General features: G+C 44.7%; 1 protein-coding gene across 2 annotated transcripts in view; it reads right to left on the bottom strand.

The window, feature by feature from the left end:
* Nucleotides 1–474: 474 nt before the first annotated feature.
* LOC148511434 (putative acyl-CoA dehydrogenase 6) overlaps nucleotides 475–25,318 on the bottom strand; it is a 115,950-nt gene continuing 91,106 nt past the window's right edge. For both annotated transcript variants that reach the window (XM_088442223.1, XM_088442224.1), the window contains exons 8-10: nucleotides 15,411–15,572; nucleotides 13,261–13,411; nucleotides 475–777 (exon numbers count right to left, since the gene is read on the bottom strand). In XM_088442223.1, the coding sequence (XP_088298349.1) occupies nucleotides 684–777; nucleotides 13,261–13,411; nucleotides 15,411–15,572 (407 nt within the window). In that variant the 3' untranslated portion in view covers nucleotides 475–683. The remainder of the gene's footprint in view (nucleotides 778–13,260; nucleotides 13,412–15,410; nucleotides 15,573–25,318) is intronic.

The following is a 25,318-nucleotide window of genomic DNA, read 5'->3' as shown; positions in this document are numbered from 1 at the left end:
TGTCCATCCCTACATTGAACCTGCAGTCGGACTCCGGCCACCACTCCTCCATCGTGAAGTGCTCCCTTCTCCAGCGTGATGTTCCCGCACAGCCATAAGCCCTGTGTGAACAGGAGGCACCTCCCATGGAAGTCAGAGTTGTTCTCAGACATGGCCACCAAGGTGGGGAAGCTCAGCAGGAAGCCCAGGAAATACAGGATACACTGTGCAAAGAGGACGTTGCTCATCGCTATGTTCGGCAGCTGGGGAGGGGTGCGCATGGAGGCTGCGGAAATATGCACAAGTACCTCAGCCCCGGACACATGCTACTGACAATGCTTACGGTTGCTGCAATACAGATCTCTCATCCATGATCCTCATGCCCTTCCCAGCACATCCCTGTGGCCAGGCCGAAGCCACCTGCAGGGCAGCAGATGGGGTGTGGAGACGCTGGTGAGATACAGGGGCAGGAGTGAGAAGCAGGAAGAAATAACAGATATGTGAGGTATTTATTCATATATTTTCAAAACATTATCACAGTTGTGAGCAGACATTACACATTAAAACATATATTTAATTATTTCTAGTGTATCAATTTACTTCTATCAAACTGCCTAATCACATTAGTATTTGAGTGAGTCTCACTGTGTCCTTGATATTGCTTAACGATGACCATTTTTCCGCTAGGACAACGCCAGGTAGATTCATTTTTTACTTGGAAGCATACCCATGTATTTGCATATGATTGAAAGCATGACTTCATCGGCACCAGCTCCGATCGAGAGAAGCCTGGAGTCTCTGCAGAGAGAGAAGTAGGAGTTCAGTCTTGTTAATGGGTTCATCTGTGTATATTCCCAATATTTGTACCAGAAAATGAATCCACTTTCACAAATTATGTTAATTTTATGCATATGCTCCTGATAGTAAAATGCCATGTCAGTACTGTACTGTATCACAGGGTTTTATGGGGTCGTTCCTATTAGCAGCGAATCCCCTTACGGTGCGAGTAAGTGCGGCTATTTGCCACACTTACGGTACCTCCGGACTCGATAATTGCTTGCAGCCCCATAGGGCTGCTTACGAAAATTAGTGAGTCCGGGACGTGCGCGGGCCGTGAGCGGAGCGAGCTGCAGACGGAATGCACCAATTAAAATTAGAAAGTAATATTTAATAATAATAATTGTATTTGTATAGTGCTTTTCTCCCATAGGGCTCAAAGTCGCTTTAATTGAACAGAATTACAGGCCTGTCCCCCTATGCCAGGGCTCATGTAACTTTTTCAAGACGTCCATTATAGAACATAACTCAATATAACTATCTTACTCAGGAAGGTTCCAGGTTTCAAAAAAGTTTAAATTTTTTTTTTTTTTAAATGTTTTCTGAAAAAACAAAAACGTTTTTTTTTTTCAATTAAGGTTTCTAATACATAGCAATGTTTCACAGTATTAATATAATATTCAGGATTCCCTTAATTTAAAACATTAATGCAAATAAAACTGGTTTAAACCTTAAAAAAAACAAAACGGTGTAATTGATTACCTTTAGGGACCCCCAGGGGGACTTAGGGCTAGGCACCCACCTGGGAGGGTCAGGCTAGGAGAAGAGGGGGGGTTAGGCACGCCCCCCCCCCTTCCCCGGGAGGATTAGGTTCAGGGTGCGGGAAGGGGGGGGTTAGGTTTAGGTACCAACAGGGGGAGGTTAGGGTTAGACACTAAAGGGGGAGGTTAGGGTTATGCACCACTAAGGGAGGGTTAGGGTACTTACCACCCTTGTCGGGATTTCGAACCTACAGGGTTCCGCTGTCGGTATTTGATCCGGCGGCTATTCAGCCAACGGCATTACATACCAATTCCATTACAATAACATTACATTATTTCCGCATGCACTTTGCATATATGTACTTTGCCTGCAGTAAGCCCATGGACATCCTATTTAAATATGTATTTAAATGCTTTTGCTATTACAATGAAACAGATAGGAAGACTATACTGGGATTATTTTAATTTTACATTTAAATTTTTCTTTGTCTGCATTAAATAATCCAAACGATCCGCGGAGCATATAAGTCTCATACGGTTGCACAGAATTAGCTGCTGCCACCATCTTCATAAAGAACAACTTGAAATGACAAAGTTATTATGCAGGTAAATATAATAAAGTATTCACCCACTCTGGAATATTTACATGAAGGAATCAATGATAATAAAATAATAATAACATTACACGCTTGTCTATCTCCCGGTGCTGACCCACTGTAGGTCTTGTGAACATTATGAATGGCGACAAGACCACTACATTCCCTGGAAATTGTTAGATAGGACAGTGAGGGGCAACCGGATACACTTCAGGGTCCATATCGGCAGCCCTCTGACCTTACAAAGGACTGCATTGCACCAGTCACCTCAGTAATAAGTTAATAATACACTGTATTTAATCAGAGAATGAGACAACTCTCTGCAACAACACATTAGTAAACATTTTAATTTCAAATAAACAGAATGAACGGCCCACCGCTGCACGAGGAAGACCTGCAAGAATAATGCTAAGTCTCTGTGGTACCCGGAGCCTAGGGGCCCCACTAGGCCCAAGTGACAGTCAGGACTGTAGTGAAGGGTGTGTGCTCAGGACGCAAGGCTGAGAAGGTGACGCGATTAATGCTCCGATGGCCGCCCGTTTACAGCTTGGGAGGCACCTTGCTATATAGAAATTACGCGACACATCAGGTGCCCATCTTCCTGCACTTGTTGTGTAACACCAGGACATCACACAATCTGCAGTTTTTACTTGCAAGAGGTGATGCCAAGCGGGATTAACATTTATTTACATTTGGCTCGCACCATGCTCTTCCACAGCACTGACAGCACAGTATTCCTCCCCCGAGTAATGCTAGTAATCACATGGTGCTTTCCGTAAGTCCGATGTGGTTTCTTTTCTCAGACTGGTGTAGACTCTGTGTAGTCGGTTGGGACTCGGTCTGGTCGGTGGGAGTGAGTTCGGTGTGGTTAATTTTCTCAGACTAGTGTAGACTCTGTGTAGTCGGTGGGGAATTTGTGTGGTCGGCGGGGACTCGGTGTGGTCTGCGGGAGTGAGTTCGGTGTGGTTAATTTTCTCAGGCTGGTGTAGACTCTGTAGTCGGTGGGGAATTTGTGTGATCGGTGGGGACTCGGTGTGGTCGGTGGGAGTGAGTTAGGTGTGGTTTCTTTTCTCAGGCTGGTGTAGACTCTGTGTAGTCGGTTGGGACTCGGTCTGGTCGGTGGGAGTGAGTTAGGTGTGGTTTCTTTTCTCAGGCTGGTGTAGACTCTGTGTAGTCGGTGGGGAATTTGTGTGGTCGGCGGGGACTCGGTGTGGTCTGCGGGAGTGACTTCGGTGTGGTTTCTTTTCTCAGGCTGGTGTAGTTGGTGGGGGATTTGTGTGGTTGGTGGGGACTCGGTGTGGTCGACGGGAGTGAGTTCTGTGTGGTTTCTTTTCTCAGGCTGGTTTAGACTCTGTGTAGTCGGTGGGGAATTTGTGTGATCGGTGTGGTCGGCGGGAGTGAGTTCGGTGTGGTCAGTGGGGGCTCGGCGTGGTCAGTGGAGGCTCGGTTTCTGTTCCTCTGGTCTGGTCGATGTTAGAGCAGTGCAATAGCGGTGGTGAAGAAATAAGAGAATGATGATAAATAATCAACACTAATGCATAATACAGTGATAAAGAAATTAATATTAATAATTAAATTAACAAATGCTTTAGTAAACACACCAAATGATAGAGTGATAACATACATGCTGTTATGTTTTACCCAAAACAGTCTCAGATATTTTAGGAACTGGTGGATGTAATTAAATACAGGATAAATAAAAAATTACAATTCATTAATAATGAGTTTATATACTGGAGTATGTGATAATAATAAGAAGGCACTGACTGAATAAATAATGATAAGAAGTACAGTATAATTAATTTGTATTAGGTAAAGGTATTTTAGGAGCCTGTAGTCAATGAATAGAAGAATATAATGAATGAATTGTAAATACTGAACTACAATGATGTGTAATATAGAACAGATAATCTCTTGCAATAATAGGAATCTGTATTTTTCCCCCCAAATGATACTATATACAAGAATATTGGAAACAAAAACAACATTATTATTAGATACAATTTTAGGATGATACAATAATTGAAATTTAATACTAACTATCCCACTAACATATATACAGTGCATCCGGAAAGTATTCACAGCGCTTCACTTTTTCCACATTTTTTTATGTTACAGCCTTATTCCAAAATGGAATAAATTAATTTTTGTGTAAAAAGTTTTTTTTGCAAATTTAATAAAAAACAACTACTAAGAAATCACATGTACATAAGTATTCACAGCCTTTGCTCAATACTTTGTTGATGCACCTTTGGCAGCAATTACAGCCTCAAGTCTTTTAGAATATGATGCCACAAGCTTGGCACACCCATCTTTGGGCAATTTCGCCCATTCCTCTTTGCAGCACCTCTCAAGCTCCATCAGGTTGGATGGGAAGCGTCGGTGCACAGCATTTTCAGATCTCTCCAGAGATGTTCAATCGGATTCAAGTCTGGGCCACCCAAGGACTTTCACAGAGTTGTCCTGAAGCCACTCCTTTGATATCTTGGCTGTGTGCTTAGGGTCATTGTCCTGCTGAAAGATGTACCGTCGCCCCAGTCTGAGGTCAAGAGCGCTCTGGAGCAGGTTTTCATCCAGGATGTCTCTGTACATTGCTGCATTCATCTTTCCCTCTATCTACTAGTCTCCCAGTTCCTGCCCCTGAAAAACATCCCCACGGCATGATGCTGTCACCACCATGCTTCACTGTAGGGATGGTATTAGCCTGGTGATGAGCGGTGCCTGGTTTCCTCCAAACATAACGCCTGGCATTCAAGGCAATGAGTTCAATCTTTGTCTCATCAGACCAGAGAATTTTGTTTCTCTTTGCCAAAATGCACCTGAAGGACTCTCAGACAAACTCCAGGCGGGCTGCCATGTGCTTTTTTTTTACTAAGGAGTGGCTTCCGTCTAGCCACTCTACCATACAACTCTGATTGGTGGATTGCTGCAGAGATGGTTGTCCTTCTGGAAGGTTCTCCTCTCTCCACAGAGGAATGCTGTAGCTTTGACAAAGTGACCATCAGGTTCTTGGTCACCTCCCTGACTAGGGCTCTTCTCCCCCCCATCGCTCAGTTTAGATGGCCGGCCAACTCTAGGAAGAGTCCTGGTGGTTCCAAATTTCTTCCATTTACGAATGATGGAGGCCAATGTGCTCATTGGGACCTTCAAACCAGCAGATATGTTTCTGTACCCTTCCCCAGATTTGTGCCTCGAGACAATCCTGTCTCGGTGGTCTACAGACAATTCCTTGGACCTCATGTTTGGTTTGTGCTCTGACATGCACTATCAAGTGTGGGACCTTATATAGACAGGTGTATGCCTTTCAAAATAATGCCCAATCAACTGATTTTACCACAGGTGGACTCCAATTAAGCTGTAGGAACATCTCAAGGATGATCAGTGGAAACAGGCTGCACCGGAGCTCAATTTTGTGCTTCATGGCAAAGGCTGTGAATACTTATGTACATGTGATTTCTTAGTTGTTGTTTTTTTTTAATTAAATTTGCAAAAATCTAAAAAAAAATTTTTTACACGCTGTCATTATGGGTATTGTGTGTAGAATTTTGAGGACAAAAATGAATTTACTCCATTTTGGGCTGTAACATAACAAAATGTGGAAAAAGTGAAGCGCTGTGAATATTTTCCGGATGCACTGAATATGGTAAATAAGTATAAAAAAAAATTATGTGGCTGAATCTAGACTAAAAATGAGGGGAAATGCTACATTCCAAACAGGACAAACTAAACAAAAGGCTACAGGCTGCAGTAGGGGTGTCAGGAGCTGGGTGAAAACTTGAGTATTAATCTAATTTACCATTTATTAGACCCATTTATCCTTCTTTAGGTGGTTAGACACCTAGTTGATATAACTGCAGTCCGTTCTGCATTCTGTCTGCACGATCCGTCGTGACCGACGTCACAACTAAGCGGGTATTTACATGCGCCCGCCAAGTTGCAAGTGTATCGCTGGTACACACTGGCCGATGCACACACGATATATCGGCCAATATATCTGCCAATGTGTACCCAGCATTACTCTCTGGATAATCTTGCTGTTCTCTCTGGCCTTTCAGCTTTATCCTATGTGTGTATGTCTCGTACAGGGGAATAATCTTCTCCTTTGCTCATTTAGTTACAAAACACACTGATATCAGCCAAAAACTTTTTGAGTATCTGTAACTTAGACATTTCATAGGATCCGTCTAAGTAAACGGAGTTTCTCTGGCCTCTCCTAGCGTCTACGGAATAGCATGATTTCCTCTCTCTATGGAACCCTTCCTGACACTACCCCCGAAGCCAGGGGACAGACATGAGAGAGTCCCCCCTACCTTAGGATGGTTCCTGGGAAACTATTTGAAAAAGCTGTTGCCACCAGCTCACTCTTCATATTTACCAAGGAGAATTCATACAAAGTTTATTATTATCTCACTCTCATCTAACTCACTATCCCTTTACTAATCCAGTTTGTTGGCCCCCGGGATGATTGGCAGCTGCTCGCTGTTTAATTTCTAAAACCTGGAAGCAGGGCGACCCCACATCGTAATTCCACCTTGAAATATCTAGTTTTTAACATTTACAGGACAAGGAAAATAAATCCCATCTCATCTGGGCCTCATGGCTCTATAGGCAAGGCTGACCCTACCGTCCTCACCTACTGGAAGATCCCGCAAGTCTGTCCCGCAGCCTCTATCAGTGAATTAAATCCCTTTTACTATAGTTTTATAGGCGTCAGCGGTGTGTGATGGAGGCCAGTCCACATGGAAGATTACTTAACCAGATTGAGTGGTTTATTAGCTGGTAGAAAAGAGGTGCAGGGTAACACAGGGTTAATTGGCATGCAGCAGGTACACAATGCAGGCATACAATATGTACAACCCTGTGTCCAGGTGCAGCAAGGAACGGATGGGGTTAATGCAGGTGGTGTGCAGCGTAGTGTAGAACACACACCATTATATACAGCCAGCGGTGGTGATATAAGGGATCTGGCATAGTCTCTGCTTTATTGCTCAGCCTCCGTTATAGAGACACTCAGACGCACGTCTTCTGCTGTGGAGGACGCAGCAGAGAAGCCACGCATGCGCAGTAGCACACTTCAGTCAGGGTCGAAGTCGTGTCTGTGACGCACCTCCGTCTTCAGGATATGGAGTAAGGAAGGTCATCGGTGGGTAAACCATCGATAATACAATCGTGAAGGGACATCGATGGCATGAAACGGTTGATAGGCAACTATCGATGGTTTCATCCACTGATGGTCATCCCTGCTTTAATAAGTGCCGTACAATGGGCCAATCAGCAAGTGTTGACAGGGAATGGCGGTTCATGTTGGGGGAGGAGCTATGCTCCGTGTTCCAGCTCATGGGGAAAATAAATTGCGTCGCTCTGTACCATCGATGGCGGCGAATCATTGGATCTCCACCGTCGATGCCAAAACCATTGACCATTGGTGGTTAACATCGATGACCATCCCTAATACGATGTACTGGAAGGACCTGGCGGCCAAGGACTGATGCAGCGCAGGGCCCACTCCCCTCTGAACAATTAATAGCTCACTCCCTTACCCGCAACTAATAAGCCCATTAAAATGTCTGACATGGCAGGACAAGCATCAAGCCGTGTTTATTTCCTGATTTCACCTATCTTTCTGTTACAATTTGCCTTTTGTTGCACTTTTTCAGAGCTTATGTGAATGTATCTAAAATTTATTATTCCAGTATATATTTGTTTCCGAATGTTTGCTAAATAAACAAGCAAACAAACAAACAAAAACTCTTCAGTAATAAGATATTTAGCCCCCAATCATGTGTTCCGCTGTATGATACAATGTTAGTTCTTCCCTTGGGCCGACATAATCAACAGACGCTCCCCTACAAAAACAAACAGAGCTGGTGTGAAATCCGCGGACGCTTTTTCCCCTATTGCTATGGAACGTACAAAAGCCAAAAAACAGATGAGAAGTTCCTGCATGAGATCACAGCTGCCTGGAAATGTACAAATATTAAAAAAAAGAACATTTCGTTATTGGAAAAAAGTTGATCCAAGTTCCTGACCTTATCCATGTGTCCGTGTAAGAACGCCGCAAACGATCCATTCGCAAATATTGATTTTTGTACTTGCAGAAAGGATGAGACATCGTGTTTACGGGAAGGAACAACAGTGGGAATTTGTAATGTTAGTTTTCCTCTTTTGTTGCAAAAAAGAAAAACATATAAAATAACATTAAGCAAAAAGAAAAACGGCAGATAGGGAGGAAAGTGAAGGATTTTCTGCAAGAGCTTCTAGCGCATGCTAAGCCTAAAATAGCATACCATTAATCGTGGCACAATAGCGAACTCTAAGTCACTTCTGTTGTCTTAAAACGGTCACTGAATCTTTCTTGCGTGTAATGAAAATACACCTGCACAATTCCAGTCACTTACGGATAGAAAAAGTTTTATTCAGACGTAAGCAGAGAGAAAGTAATGGATTAAAACATTGAGCAAGCAAGGCAGTACCAGGCACAATCTATATTAAGGTATGTAAAATGCCAGGACAGCTTACGGTGTTACAAAATCCCAGTCTGGACCAACAAGAGAATCTGCAGCCAACAGGATTATGTAATGGACACTAAACAGTGCAAATACTACATTCATTTAGTTTAAATAGAACTCCGAGAAACTGCTTCTCTTTAAAGGGGCTCTCTATATTTACAGTAATGTATGCCTTGATGTTTGATTAGATAATTGTTGTTGTCATTCTTAGGACTTTAGTGAATGTAAATAACAATATAAAATCATATTTTGCTATGAAAGACTTGAAGAGCCGAGTTACCAGCTGCACAGGAGGAGAAGCGCATTTTGAGACATCGTGCTTCACCTGTTTTACTCGCCGACTCCAGGAGTGGGCAGCCAGGTCGGCATAACGTGGGGGAGGGGGGGCATGGCTGGGGACATTACCCAACATCAGGAGGGGAATTCAATTAGAGGCGAAAAGCCATATTCACCTGTTTTTTTGTGAAAAATTTGCCTAAAAAAATTAGCCAAATTCAATTCCAGGACAATTTCGCCTAAGTCAGTGTTGGCTAACCTTGACACTCCAGCTGTTATGGAACTACATAACCCAGCATGCACTGCTACAGTTTTGCTATTAGGGCATGCTAAAACTGTGGCAGGGCATGCTGGGATATATAGTTCCACAACAGCTGGAGTGTCAAGGTTAGCCAACACTGACCTAAGTGGAAACAATTCTCCAAAAATGATTCTCCAATGAATAGCTGGTGAAAAGAAATGCAAAATCTTTATTTTGGGGTGCAAACGTGGGGAAACAACTCAGACCCCTTGGGACAGACCCCCCCCCCAAAGGACAAATCTGCAAATAAAACAGAAACAAAAACCCAAGAACACCCCAAAAAAGACATGTCATTTTTGGGGTGAAAATTTAAAAAGTGGGGAGATAAACATTAAAAGTATCGAAATAGACTTCTTGGGGGTCCCCAAGTATGGGTCAGGTGTTTTTGGGAGTGCAGGTGTATGCAGCAGGTGGATTTTTCACATTTTTTAAAAGTTCACTTTAGAGACAGATATATGCTAGCACCCATTTTCTAGTACCTCAAATTTGACTGGACTACTTATTTTCACCAAAAAATACAGCTTTATGCTATTATTCACCACTTTTACCTAGACGCTAATAGCAAGCAATTTACACAACTTAAGTACCCAAAATAGTTTTATTAGGGCTATTAGTACACATCTATATTGATTCCCTATGTTAATATATCTTTTTCTGGGGTACAGACTGATTTCCCCAATTCTTTCAGTACTTTTCAACCTGTTCCGCATTCGCCTAATTCCGTTTTCGCCTGCTTTGCAATTGAATTAGGCGAAAAGCGGGGACGAGCACGGAATAAATTCGCCTCTGAAACAGGCGAATGAAGCAAACGGTCGGACAGGCGAAAACTTCGCCTCTAATTGAATATGGCTCTAGGAGCGGAGGGTGTGACCATGTGATTGCGTCATCGTGGCCCTGTCCCCACTACACAATGCAGAGACTACTTCCGTTTTGAAGCAGGGGGAGGGGCCATGATGACATTCAGCGCAAATGGCGTCATCGTCCCCCCTCCCTGCTGCAGGGTGTGCGGGGTAGTGTCTGAGGGTAGGCGGCCAGCTGGGGGACTTCCCTTTCCGGGCGACCAGGAGCGCCACCCAATTTTCAGGAGCCCCCTGGACGTTCTGGGAGAGTAGGCGAAGTCTGCCACATTGTAGTGCCCCAAGTTGCCACATTGTACAGTTGCTAGTACACATGCCACGCAGTTCCCCCAGTTCACATTATACCACACAGTGCTTCGTTTGGGGGACCTGGTAGACAACTTTATGAACTGAGTGCAATTGAGTCAGGTCCCAGAGGTGGCACCCCCTCCAGCTATGCCCATGGAATAGTAATGTGCCAGCTTCTGTGCATGAGTGCTAGCGTTCCCGCTAGGCTGTTTTAGCGGGGCGCGGCGCCCTGCCCTCCTTCTGGAAGGCACAAGGCACCCTGCCCTCCAGAAGGAGGGCAAAAAGCGCCCTGCCCTCACAGCCTGGGGGTGCCGTCTTCACCCGCGGGTCGCAGTGTCCCGCGGGTGGAGAAATGTGCAGTGACCCGGTCGCCACCGGAGAATAGACGCCGGGTGCATGCCTGGCATGCGCTTGGGGGCTACCTGGCATGTCCGTAAGTGCAGGACACGCCCCCAAGAGTGTCGAAAAGGGGGCACGTCTTATAGACACGCCCCCTTTTCGGGCGCGCGCGCACTAAGGTGCCCTCTCTATCTCCGGCGCCCTGCCTGCCGCTGGAGCTAGAGTGAACACTAAGTGCAAACATTAGATGTTCTAATAAAGGGATGGAGGTGTTTCCATTGTACTGGTTGTCCATTCTCCATCATAGAAAGTAAATATAAATTATTTAATAGTACGCGTAATAATCACACATAAATCACAGAGCTTATGCAGGGCTATAAAGCACTCAGAGGCACGGAAGCAGCTCACACTTTGAATTCCTAATTGATCCTAAATATTTCATTAGTGGATAACGGGCACCTCTTACAGTTTTACATTTAAAGTATTTATTTACTATATGTACTAAAGTGTGGGACTTGAAACAAAGGAAGCTCTGAAGTCCTCTTAACATGCGTTATATAATGCATAAATGAGTCACCAACAAGGATTAGGGGCCTCTATTCATCATGAACAAATTCTCTTCGGTGAAAGTTTAGTTTCAAATTTGACGCTAATTTTTTTTTTCTTGTACAAAAAAATACTGGAATTCATCATTCTCAAGCTATAAAATGATTGCCTCCGAAAAGTGTCTCCTTTCGCAGCCCCCCGTCACAACAGACCTTTCGCCGGAGGATTCTTCATACCGTGCGTGCGCAGCAGCCGAAAACGGAAGTCAGCATGGAGCCGGACCCGCAGGCTGAAGGGACTGCCCGGACCAGTGTTCTGTGCAGCTCCCTTCCAAAAATTGGTGTGGAAGCAGGGGGCACAGCACTACAGGACAGATCCCGCCAATGCACACGCTGCTATACAGGCTGCACATTCGGGGAACTGTACGCCATCTCAGGATGGCGAACAGTTTCACTATGAAATTCTGCAAATAATGCATTTTCGGAATTTGATGAATTACACAATTTCTACATCCCCATACTTTTTAGAGTGTTGGAATGATAGGGGAAAGTCTGTAAGTACGAGATATGAGTGATATCTCCGGCATTACAGCCTTGATGAACTGCGATTACGCACAGAATCGGCCGATTGTTGCGCTCTGCACATGCATCACATTCTCAAGCCGGCCACTGTGAACAGGGCTGCGATCGCAGTGACTACACAGACCCATCGCAGGGTGACTGACAGGAAGTGCCTTTTGTGTCGGTGGTGACAGGGGGGTGGTCGGCGAAACGCAGGCGTGCCGGTGTGTTTAAATGCTGCTACAGGGGCGTTCATAAATTATCCACTGCGATGGCGTACGCAGCCTGAAGCCTCATAGCATGCGATGAAGAAGGCAATTTCTGAGTAAGGTTAGAGCTTGTGCAAGTGTGCGTGAGGCTGCGATGGTACTCAATGTTACCGATGTTTTCGCAGTCCTGCTAAACATTACGGATGTGTGTAAGGTAAAGTGGGCGTCCTTGTGTAGTGCTGCGGCGGCATAGCGATCGCAATGAATTAGCATACTATCGCAGTTGAACTGCGTGCAGCGTAATCGCTATTGCCTTTGAAGTTGCGATCGGTAGAGAATCAGGCCCCAAGTTCTGTAATTCAGAGACATCTATTTGTTATACTTTAGGAGATTGGTGTAAAAGGGATGTGGTGCCAATCTTTAAAACATTAAACCATACTGGAACCAGGAAAATGTAGACTTGTGAACCTGACTTCTGTTGTTGGTAAATTATTATAAAGAGATGTAATTCTGAAATCTATATAGTAGAAAATAATGTGTTTCATGAAGGGACCGGTCATGTCTAGCTAATATGATCACCTTTTATGAGGAGGTAAGTTGTAAGATCTACAGATGTGCCCTCAATACCCTCCGGTGGATCAGAGCGACATATCGGGCACATCGTCTAGTGTGTACCCACTAGGTCGCTGACGATGCACGCTCCCTCAAGCCGTCAGCGACATCCTTCGTTGGACCTGCATACACCCCCACCCCATTGCTGGAGCACACTCCTTCCCCCAACACAAGCTCTGTTATCTGCGCGCTGGTGACAATCTAGTGGTTCTTGCTCTCACCATTTTAAATGTCCATCAATCATCTCTAATTATGAGATCTAGATAACATTCTTTTGTCTGAGCACAGGTGAGCCGATAAGACATTAACCTCTCAGGGCCATGCAGTACATCTATAACAGGAATGTGCACGGCAAGTAATGATTAGACAGGTAACGGTCACATGCGCGAGAAATCCTGGAGTGCAGTGATGTCACCAGTAGTGGTGTGATCAGGCCACAAGTCACTTACACAATGATCAGGCATGTAGAGAGCAAATAACAAATACAAACTCTGCACCGAGAAACAAATAAAAGAACTGACTCACAGATATCTTCACTGTTTCTATGCAATGAGTGCACTTTAAACAAATACAACAACAAAATAATAATAAAATAAAATATTAAATATAAAATAATAATAATTATAATAATATTATATTGTTTGACTTACCTATAAAACCTGCTGACAAGGACCTCATTAGTGAAGCCCATCCCTCCCCAGAATTGGAGACAGCTGTCACTCAACTCTCTTGCTAGGCGTCCCGCCTTTAACTTGGCCATGGAAGCAAATTTAGTGACGTCATTCCCTTCGATATATAATCCTATATATACACAATAACAAATGGTAATTAATAAGCAGTTTATAATTGTTGTCATCTGCAAAACATTTGGGAAATGTATTAATATGACAGTTCGAAATATTAGTTTATGTACTATATTTGCCTTCAGTGGCACCGGGACAAGTTGTATGTGTTTAGTGCTGCTATAGGCCGATATGCCAGAGCTTAACCAATATTCCCAGTGATGACCTATATGATGCAGCACAATTTGTATAATGGTTAGCATTACTGCAGCAGAGCACGGAGGTCTTGGGTTAGATTCCCTCCACAGACCTAACTGTGTGGAGTTTGTATGTTCTCCTTGTACTTGTATGGGTTTCTTCCAGGTACTCCGAGTTCCTCTCAGCATCCAAAAACATATTGGTAGGTTTAGTGGCTCCCGATAAGAAATAACAAAAGGGGGTAAATGTGTAAGTGTCCTATAGGGAGTATAGACTGTAAGCTCCACTGGGCAGGGACTGATATGAATGACTAAATATTCTCTGTAAAGCGCTATATAGATAACTGGTACTAAATATATAATATAATAATGCTAAAGGCTGCAGCATACAGTATGACCCTGTCCCATCTCTTTGGGTGTTTTTCCACAAAATTAAAGGACATTTTGATGTAACTGGTCTTTAGGACAGTTGCTATTTGCACTCTATATTCTATACTATAATACCACCAAACATCAATGATTTAAAAAGTGGATGTTTTTTTAGTTAACACTCCAATGAATTATTTCTCAAATAGAATAGAGCACAGGTTCTCAAACTCGGCCCCCCCAGGACCCCAAACAGTGCATGTTTTCCTGGTCTCCTCACAGAATCACAAGTGAAATAATTAGTGTGGATCTTTTCAAATGTGTCAAGTGAGTAATGAGTACACCTGTGCACCTGCTGGGTGGCCTGAAAAACGTGACCTGCGTGGGGTCCTGAGGACCGAGTTTGAAAACCACTGGAATAGCTGTAATGTAGTCATTATTTCTGAATTGCGTTTCTAACGGATTCAGCACTTCGTATTAAAATAGCACGAAAATACAGTGGCGTGAAAAAGTCCCCCCACCCCCCTTTCTAAATTCTTCTATTTTTGTGTATCTGTCAAACATGTTTCAAATCTTCAAACAAAATTGAATATAATACAAAGACACAGAGTAAACACAAAATACAGATATACAGGATAAATTCCTGTATAAAGAGAATAGATGACTATAAAACATACATTTTCTTAAGAAAAGAAGGCAAAACCGTTCACTTTTCAATATAAATAAAATATCTTTTGAAATGAATATCAAATAAAGAATTTTTTTTTTTTTTTTCTTTCCTCAGTTTCCTTCCTGCTTTTAGAATATCTGGTCTATGCTGTTCGGTGACACCATGCATGACCGTCTCGGCTAAATGCACACGGACAGTTTTTATACACCTGCGCTGCATCCAATTTTATTTCAGGGAGACATCGTAACGACGCCGGCACAATAGGGATGATTGATCCCTATGGGAAAGAGTGAGACTGGTACACACAGTACTCCTGACACCATGCAGGATGGACGTGACAGCAAAAACACTGCACATGCCCTTTATTGTCTGTCAGTCAATTCTTTGAAGATGTCTGCGTGCTCGGCCTGTGCTAATTCATACTAGTGTACTCCATTTCTTCATTTTCTCTCTTCCATCTACTAATATGAATAAGGGACACAAAATATCAGCAGGTTACACCTCTATGTGCACCCCCGTATGAGCTGAGTACCGTAGATGAATACTTGTTATGCTCGCCGTTATTTATAGTACAGTATTTCGAGAGAATTCATAATCGGCAATATTCATTTTACCATGAAGTGGGAACTTGTTGTTGCGATTTCTGTTGGATAAAGGGGGCCAGCCGCTTGGGAGTAATTATGATTTTCCTGAGCACAGAGAACATTGTGTAACAAGACTGTATTACAGAAAAGAACGTAACGCTACATATATGGGCGTGTGCTCTGCGTGACCTGGACACTCACCGACCGTACGGTGCAGCAGAGATCGCAGAAGCTCGACCTCGGTGCTCAGCTCGGCCAGACGGAAGTGGACGATCTGGTTGCTCAGCAGGGGCTGGTTGAAGATTTTCCTCTGTTTTGTGTAGTTTATTGTGTCCTGAATGATGTTTTCCATGGGAGTCAGGACTGATAGTGGAATAAGAGCACGTACAGTTAGATAAATACATAATCTGTGCAGCATTGACATGCATAAATCTCTAACAAACACCATCTTACAACACATACCAAACACATACATGAGGCTTAGCTGTATGTGGTCACACACCTTTCTGTCGGGCTCTCGCACAGATTATCCTGTGGCTTCAAGGACACTTTTCTAGTCCTTCAGCATATTCGGCAGTCTTCTAGCCCCCTACGGCAGCTTAGCACTGCAACAGCGTTGTCCGATAAAAGCTTGAGAAATTCAAGGGAATGGAGCAAGATGTTGATCAACATGGAGAGGCCACAACGAAAGTGGCCAACTCCCTGGATGAGGACCACTCGCTCCACAGATAGAGGAAATGAAAGTCCACATCTCTCCCCTTTAGCATGATATCAGAAGCTCGGGGCTGGTTAGCGATATGGGGTGGGGGCTGGTTAGCCATATGGGGTGGGGGGGGGACCCCACAATTTTGTTTTTTGAATATACATTGTATTTGACAACTTTTAAACCTTAGTAATAAAACAAAGCCTACACAGATCATAGTGACTTGTGCAGCGCTTCACAGAAACTCGTCTGCCAGAGGCTGGTCTAATATTTGGGCGGGTTTGCTGTCCGCTTTGCGGCGGGTTCTAAACCCGACGCATAGTAAATCCGGGGTTTCTACTCTTGTAACTATAAAAACAATGATAGTGCAAAACTGACCGTTAGTAAATACACCCCCAGATATACTGTCCTCTCATGGGCGACACCTCCGCCAACTAAGAATGTGCCTCGGTGTGTGGTTTAGTTTCAAGAGATGCAAGGAGCTCAACCTGTATCGGAGACTATTCTTACACCTACAGGTACAATTTATTCAGCAATGCAGATTACAAAGGATTTAAAATAGATGCATTCGTTTTGTTATTGAACCTTACAGTATATCTATATGTAATTCTGGGCAGGATTGTCTATTTCCAGTAGGTGCTGTGAAAACGTCTAGCACTAGTTCATTTTGACTGTTCTAGTATTAGAGGCTTCTGTAAACTCGGTAAACAAACAAAATTATTCAAGGATCAATTTATTAACACGACGAAGTGATCAAGGTTTTAGATAAATGTCATCTCTATTCGGTGTCTGCTCAATGACATATTTGGAAGTTTGCAGAGTTCTCCGGGCTCAGGAGATGTCTGAGCACAGAAACCTTTTGTGTAAAACATGTCTGTCACAGTTGCCCCTTTGTTCCTTAAAGGCATCATCAGTCATGGGTGGGTGTACGCAGATAAGTCCACTGATCCCCATTGGGGTATATCAAAATACTTATGCCCAGCAAAGCTTTAGGCATGTAAGCACATTAGGCATGTACATTTTGTAAAAGTCACCTCTGTATTAGCGACCATGTGAACAGTACATGTGCTACGTCATAGGGTTCGATGAACCATAAGTCTGCAGCAGGTTGGGTATGGGATCCCGGAGATTGGCATGCTGCAGGTCAGTATACCGACAGCGGCATCCCGACAGTCAGAATCCCGACACCCTTAGGTAAGTAAGCTAATACTAATTCTAACCCCTACCCCTCCCTCTCAGGTGCCTAACCCTAATCCTCCCCCCTTAGTGCCTAACCCTAACCGCCCTCCTTAGTGTCTAACCCTAACCTCCCCCTCCCCGGAGTCTAAACCTAACCCTCCCCCTTTAGTGCCTAACCCTAACCTACCCCCTTTAGTGCCTAACTCTAACCTCCCTCCTTAGTGCCTAACCCCCCTTCTTAGTGCCTAACCCTTAACCTACCCCCTTTAGTGCCTAACCCTAACCTCCCTCCTTAGTGTCTAACCCTAACTCTAACCTCCCTCCTTAGTGCCTAACCCTAACCTCCCTCCTTAGTGCCTAACCCTAACCTCCCTCCTTAGTGCCTAACCCTAACCTCCCTCCTTAGTGTCTAACCCTAACCTCCCTCCTTAGTGCCTAACCCTAACCTCCCTCCTTAGTGCCTAACCCTAACCTCCCTCCTTAGTGTCTAACCCTAACCTCCCTCCTTAGTGCCTAACTCTAACCTCCCTCCTTAGTGCCTAACCCTAACCTCCCTCCTTAGTGCCTAACCCTAACCTCCCTCCTTAGTGCCTAACTCTAACCTCCCTCCTTAGTGCCTAACCCTAACCTCCCTCCTTAGTGTCTAACCCTAACCTCCCTCCTTAGTGCCTAACCCTAACCTCCCTCCTTAGTGCCTAACCCTAACCTCCCTCCTTAGTGTCTAACCCTAACCTCCCTCCTTAGTGGGTGGGTGTACGCAGATAAGTCCACTGATCCCCATTGGGGTATATCAAAATACTTATGCCCAGCAAAGCTTTAGGCATGTAAGCACATTAGGCATGTACATTTTGTAAAAGTCACCTCTGTATTAGCGACCATGTGAACAGTACATGTGCTACGTCATAGGGTTCGATGAACCATAAGTCTGCAGCAGGTTGGGTATGGGATCCCGGAGATTGGCATGCTGCAGGTCAGTATACCGACAGCGGCATCCCGACAGTCAGAATCCCGACACCCTTAGGTAAGTAAGCTAATACTAATTCTAACCCCTACCCCTCCCTCTCAGGTGCCTAACCCTAATCCTCCCCCCTTAGTGCCTAACCCTAACCGCCCTCCTTAGTGTCTAACCCTAACCTCCCCCTCCCCGGAGTCTAAACCTAACCCTCCCCCTTTAGTGCCTAACCCTAACCTACCCCCTTTAGTGCCTAACTCTAACCTCCCTCCTTAGTGCCTAACCCCCCTTCTTAGTGCCTAACCCTAACCTACCCCCTTTAGTGCCTAACCCTAACCTCCCTCCTTAGTGTCTAACCCTAACTCTAACCTCCCTCCTTAGTGCCTAACCCTAACCTCCCTCCTTAGTGCCTAACCCTAACCTCCCTCCTTAGTGCCTAACTCTAACCTCCCTCCTTAGTGCCTAACCCTAACCTCCCTCCTTAGTGTCTAACCCTAACCTCCCTCCTTAGTGCCTAACCCTAACCTCCCTCCTTAGTGCCTAACCCTAACCTCCCTCCTTAGTGTCTAACCCTAACCTCCCTCCTTAGTGCCTAACTCTAACCTCCCTCCTTAGTGCCTAACCCTAACCTCCCTCCTTAGTGCCTAACCCTAACCTCCCTCCTTAGAGCCTAACCCTAACCTCCCTCCTTAGTGTCTAACCCTAACCTCCCTCCTTAGTGCCTAACCCTAACCTCCCTACTTAGTATCTAACCCTAACCTCCCTCCTTAGTGCCTAATCCTGACCTCCCTCCTTAGTGCCTAAACCTAACCTCCCTCCTTAGTGCCTAACTCTAACTTCCCTCCTTAGTGCCTAATCCTAACCTCCCTCCTTAGTGCCTAACCCTAACCTCCCTCCTTAGTGCCTAACTCTAACCTCCCTCCTTAGTGCCTAACCCTAACCTCCCTCCTTCGTGCCTAACCCTAACCTCCCTCCTTAGTGCCTAACTCTAACCTCCCTCCTTAGTGTCTAACCCTAACTCTAACCTCCCTCCTTAGTGCCTAACCCTAACCTCCCTCCTTAGTGCCTAACCCTAACCTCCCTCCTTAGTGCCTAACTCTAACCTCCCTCCTTAGTGCCTAACCCTAACCTCCCTCCTTAGTGTCTAACCCTAACCTCCCTCCTTAGTGCCTAACCCTAACCTCCCTCCTTAGTGTCTAACCCTAACCTCCCTCCTTAGTGCCTAACTCTAACCTCCCTCCTTAGTGCCTAACCCTAACCTCCCTCCTTCGTGCCTAACCCTAACCTCCCTCCTTAGAGCCTAACCCTAACCTCCCTCCTTAGTGTCTAACCCTAACCTCCCTCCTTAGTGCCTAACCCTAACCTCCCTCCTTAGTGCCTAACTCTAACCTCCCTCCTTAGTGCCTAACCCTAACCTCCCTCCTTAGTGTCTAACCCTAACCTCCCTCCTTAGTGCCTAACCCTAACCTCCCTCCTTAGTGCCTAACCCTAACCTCCCTCCTTAGTGTCTAACCCTAACCTCCCTCCTTAGTGCCTAACTCTAACCTCCCTCCTTAGTGCCTAACCCTAACCTCCCTCCTTCGTGCCTAACCCTAACCTCCCTCCTTAGTGCCTAACTCTAACCTCCCTCCTTAGTGCCTAACCCTAACCTCCCTCCTTAGTGTCTAACCCTAGCCTCCCTCCTTAGTGCCTAACCCTAACCTCCCTCATCAGTGCCTAACCCTAACCTCCCTCCTCAGTGCCTTATCCTAACCTCTCTCCTCAGTGCCTAACTGTAACCTCCCTCCTTAGTGCATAACCCTAACCTCCCTCCTTAGAGCCTAACCCTAACCTCCCTACTTAGTATCTAACCCTAACCTCCCTCCTTAGTGCCTAATCCTAACCTCCCTCCTTAGTGCCTAAACCTAACCTCCCTCCTTAGTGCCTAACTCTAACTTCCCTCCTTAGTGCCTAATCCTAACCTCCCTCCTTAGTGCCTAACCCTAACGTCCCTCCTTAGTACCTAACCCTAACCTCCCTCCTTAGTACCTAACCCTAACCTCCCTCCTTAGTGCCTAACTCTAACCTCCCTCCTTAGTGCCTAACCCTAACCTCCCTCCTTAGTGCCTAACTCTAACCTCCCTCCTTAGTGCCTAACCCTAATCTCCCTCCTTAGTGCCTAACTCTAACCTCCCTTCTTAGTGCCTAACCTCCCTCCCTAGTGCCTAACTCTAACCTCCATCCTTAGTGCCTAATCCTAACCTCCCTCCTTAGTGCCTAACCCTAACATCCCTCCTTAGTACCTAACCCTAACCTCCCTCCTTAGTGCCTAACTCTAACCTCCCTCCTTAGTGCCTAACTCTAACCTCCCTCCTTAGTGCCTAACCCTAACCTCCCTCCTTAGTGCCTAACTCTAACCTCCCTCCTTAGTGCCTAACCCTAACCTCCCTCCTTCGTGCCTAACCCTAACCTCCCTCCTTAGTGCCTAACTCTAACCTCCCTCCTTAGTGCCTAACCCTAACCTCCCTCCTTAGTGCCTAACCCTAACCTCCCTCCTTAGTGCCTAACCCTAACCTCCCTCCTCAGTGCCTAACCCTAACCTCCCTCCTCAGTGCCTTATCCTAACCTCTCTCCTCAGTGCCTAACTCTAACCTCCCTCCTTAGTGCATAACCCTAACCTCCCTCCTTAGAGCCTAACCCTAACCTCCCTACTTAGTATCTAACCCTAACCTCCCTCCTTAGTGCCTAATCCTAACCTCCCTCCTTAGTGCCTAAACCTAACCTCCCTCCTTAGTGCCTAACTCTAACCTCCCTCCTTAGTGCCTAATCCTAACCTCCCTCCTTAGTGCCTAACCCTAACATCCCTCCTTAGTACCTAACCCTAACCTCCCTCTTTAGTGCCTAACTCTAACCTCCCTCCTTAGTGCCTAACCCTAACCTCCCTCCTTAGTGCCTAACTCTAACCTCCCTCCTTAGTGCCTAACCCTAACCTCCCTCCTTAGTGCCTAACTCTAACCTCCCTCCTTAGTGCCTAACCTCCCTCCCTAGTGCCTAACTCTAACCTCCCTCCTTAGTGCCTAATCCTAACCTCCCTCCTTAGTGCCTAACCCTAACATCCCTCCTTAGTACCTAACCCTAACCTCCCTCCTTAGTGCCTAACTCTAACCTCCCTCCTTAGTGCCTAACTCTAACCTCCCTCTTTAGTGCATAACCTTAACCTCCCTCCTTAGTGCCTAACTCTAACCTCCCTCCTTAGTGCATAACCCTAACCTCCCTCTCCCCGGTGCCTAAACCTAACCCTCCCCCTAACCCCTGATACTTACCTTTGGGATGCTGGCCGTCAGGATTCCAGCGTCGGTATTTTGACCGTCGGCATCCCGCATGCCGGGATGCTGACTGCATCCCGTCTGCAGCATATTAAAGTGTACTGATTATGTTGGTTTTAAAGCTCTAACATTAATACAACAGCAGGGGTACAGGCCTCATTACAAGGTACTGATGTTAACACACATACCATTACTGGGGAAATAATCAGCAATAACAGCACTCTGTCATAAATGCCTTAGGCCAGTGTTTCCCAAACTCATTCCTCAGAGAGCTCTAACAGTGCATGTTTTCCAGGATTCCTCTCAGAAACACAAGTTAAATAATTAGCTCCACCTGTGGATCTTTTAAAATGTGCTGATCCAGGGAATAGGGGAAGGGGGGGTGCAACCATAAGCACTGGCACGGTAACTAATGTAAATGAATAGTAGATGTATACAAAATACTCAGGTACAAGTATGACCCAAGTCTGGATAATTCTAATTAATGAGATGGAGGTGCTCCCATGAGAATGATTGAAGGAAAGTGCAGGAGGCAAAGGTTACTCTCTTTGTTGGGGCACTCACCCTACTGACATTTATTTTAAAACGTAACGTTTATACTGTAGGTATACTCTAAAAGGTTCAAATAAAGAAGCACTGTATAACATACACAAATAATAGATATACCAATTGATGTTTGTGAACTACAAAAGTTATGTGATTCATATTCTGAGTGCGCCGAGCAGGATTTATTCTTGGACTAATCCCAATGAAATTTTGATATTGTAATTACTCATTTTCGCTTTGGGGTTTTTGAAATTATGTCATTTTGCTATCTATCAATTTTGATGTTGATTGAATTGCATATTGTTGATATTGTGCTTTCCCACTTTACTACATGAATTGTATTGTATTATACACATTATGTCCTCATCTGCATAATTGCTTACACAAATAGGAATAGAAATACCTAGATTTACCTATTTGATGGGCATAGGCAGGACTTTTCATTATTGATTGTTTATATGTTTGTGTATGTAATATGGTGTTCCTTTATTTGGACCCTTATAAACGTTAAGTTTTAAAATACATTTCGGTAGGGTGGGTGTAACCTCTGTCTCCTTCAATCGATATTTTAAAATGTGTCAGCCAGTAATGAATACACCTGTGCACAAACTAGGAAAATGGAAACCATGCACTGTTAGTGCTCCCTGAGGAATGAGTTTGGTAAACACTGTCTTAGGCTGGTGGTTCTCCGCCATCGATGCTGAAAACCAACAAAGTCTTTCTTCTTTCCTCGGCTCAGGGAAATAGAGCTTAGCCCTGCCCCCTCGTCACAACGCTAAGACCCACCCCCTCCCTGATTGTTCTGCTGCCTGCCAATCCCCACAGCAGTGATATCTATGGATAGGTGCAAAATATGGATGGCTACCTTTTGATAATTTCATGCCCTTGATGGTTATCCCACCGATGGCCATTCCAAGTACTATATGGGCAATAGATCATATGACAAGGATCACATAATGTTTCTCATGATTACACTGACCATGCTCCTGCCAGTATATGAGCTGGTCACTGAATATGTATATCGGCTTAGAAGCCACCGATGGCCATTCCAAGTACTGCATAGGCAATAGTACCCACAACAAGGATGGAATAATAGGGGCAATCCAATTAGGTGCGAGTTTGCAAAAGCAAGTTTGTTTTACGAAACTCGCAAACATCGCATGAATGTGCGCACCTGAGAATCGCAATATCCAATTAGCAATGCCTATGTGCGCTACTCACCACAATGGGTGTGCTGAATTTTCTATAGCATGTGAGAACTGCATGAAAAATTGGGGAGACCATCATGGACCCCCGAAAAAGTGACAAAAAGTTAGCAGATTCATACAGAAGGCTGTTAGTGGCCATGATGAAGGTATTGGAGATTTCAATGGCTGATTCATGCATTTACAAAAAAAAACATTATAAAAAGCAAACTCTTTTAGTTTAATCTCAAACAAATGAAACAAAAAATGCAAAAAAAGCAAAAAAAAAGTGATTTTGTGTTCATTTGAGGCCATTTTAAATAAAAAAAATAATAATAAAAAAAAAAATATAAAAGCAAATATTTTTCATTTTATAAAATACTTTGCATTTGGGGTGCCTAAACTATGAAAAAGTTAATTAGGGATTCATTTGAGGCCATTTTTTTTTCTTAAACACCCAAAAATTACATGTAATTATTGGGCCAATTGAGCAAATTGAAAATTTCTAATGCCTAATCATGGTGGAGGTGTCCAAGGAGTTCTGCACCCTGTCCCGGCCTTACTACCTTAAAATATACATTTTCCCTACCTTTTCACATCCTCAGGGGATGCACACAAACAAAACGTGATTTTCCTCTGAAGAAAAAAACTGCGAGTTTGGAATTGGTCGCAGCAGCGATTCGCAGTGCATGTTCCCTGGGAGACCTGCTCGCACAAGCCAACTAGCGCCTAATTGGATTGCCCCCAATGTTTCTCATGATCCCACTGTCCATGGTCCTGCCAGTATATGGGCTGTTCACTTATTAGTATTCATGTACAGTATATATTAAACTGCTCAGCAGAAACCTATTTCTGACAACCAGGCTATTCCGGATTAGACTGCACAGTCCTGATTTGTCGCGAGACATGCTAATTTAATGCAGCCATAAGAAGAAACGTAACAGCTGTGCTACCTATACAGACATCCTCCTGACGTGCAGAACAAAATGGTCACTTTTATAACACTCTAATAACAAGGACTACATGGGGTTATACATTAAACATGAAATATACCCAGTACTTGGCACAGATTTACAGTAAATCCTGCATTTTGCAGAGCTAAATAACAATCTGAAATACATGCTGTGTATAAATAACATGCTTTCCAGCATAGGGTCTTCTCCATTGATTTGCTGTGATTAAAAATTCCATTCCACTCTGAAATATAGCATTTTGTTTTGCACTGTGCCTATTGATTAGCTCCCACTTTCATGGGTGGCTTAGCACAAGCTTGCACGGAATTGTCATGCGTATCAATGCACTGTGCGTGTGTGAGAGCGCAACTGGGTAATAGAGATGGGCTGAGACAAAAACAAAGTCACCAAAAAATAAGTGGGATAACTAATGTCCACTGGGGGAAAATAAAAATATCAACCAATGCCACATATCTCTACTGTCGCTGTATTACGAGAGATTCCAATGTCCGCAGTTGCTCTCTCTGATTTCTAGTAGCCCGCAGTACTGTTCGTAGTGTGCAAAATGATAACTACGCAAAGGGTTGGGTACGAGATGCCGGCGGTGAAAAATTCCTATGCCATCGTGCCGACAGGGTTAGGATACTGACACCTGTCAACAGGAATTCTAACCCTACTCCTGACCCTCCCTTCCCGCACCCTAACCCTCCCCCCCCATAGTGCCTAAACCTAACCTCCTCCCCCCGCAGCCTAAACCTAACCCTCCCCCCCTACTGCTTAACCCTAACCCAGTGGTGCCAAACTTGCGGCCCTCCAGCTGTAGTGGAACTACACATCCCAGCATGCACTGCCAGAGTTTTGCTAATATGGAATGCTAAAACTGTGGCAGGGCCTGCTGGGATATGTAGTCCCACAGCAGCTGGTTGGCCATGAGTTTGTCACCCCTGCTTGCCTAACCCCACTACTTACCGTTGGGATGCCGGCGGTCGGGTTGCCGGCATCCCGCACACCGGGATTATGACTACATGGTAACAGTAGTGCAGCACCGTCTGCCGGGTTTATATGTCCCTATTTCCTTAAATATTTTGCCTCCTCTCTATATGCAGAGCGCCTCACAGCTGTGACTCTAGCCGCCCGTGTACTGATGCCCAGTAAAAGGTGGGCTTTGGAACAACACAACGACCTGAAACTCACAAGTCAGTCTGCCAGAAAGGCGGGTTGGGTACAGGATCCTGACGGTCAGAATCCAGGCAGAATTAGATAAGTATCCTGACCCCTAACCCTAAT

This window comes from Taudactylus pleione, unplaced genomic scaffold (genome assembly GCF_031769625.1).
Source record: "Taudactylus pleione unplaced genomic scaffold, aTauple2 ptg000306l, whole genome shotgun sequence".
NCBI classification, from domain to species: Eukaryota; Metazoa; Chordata; class Amphibia; order Anura; family Myobatrachidae; genus Taudactylus; species Taudactylus pleione.
The sequence above is the reverse complement of the archived record's forward strand: the minus strand, read 5'-3'. Positions and strand labels throughout refer to the sequence as shown.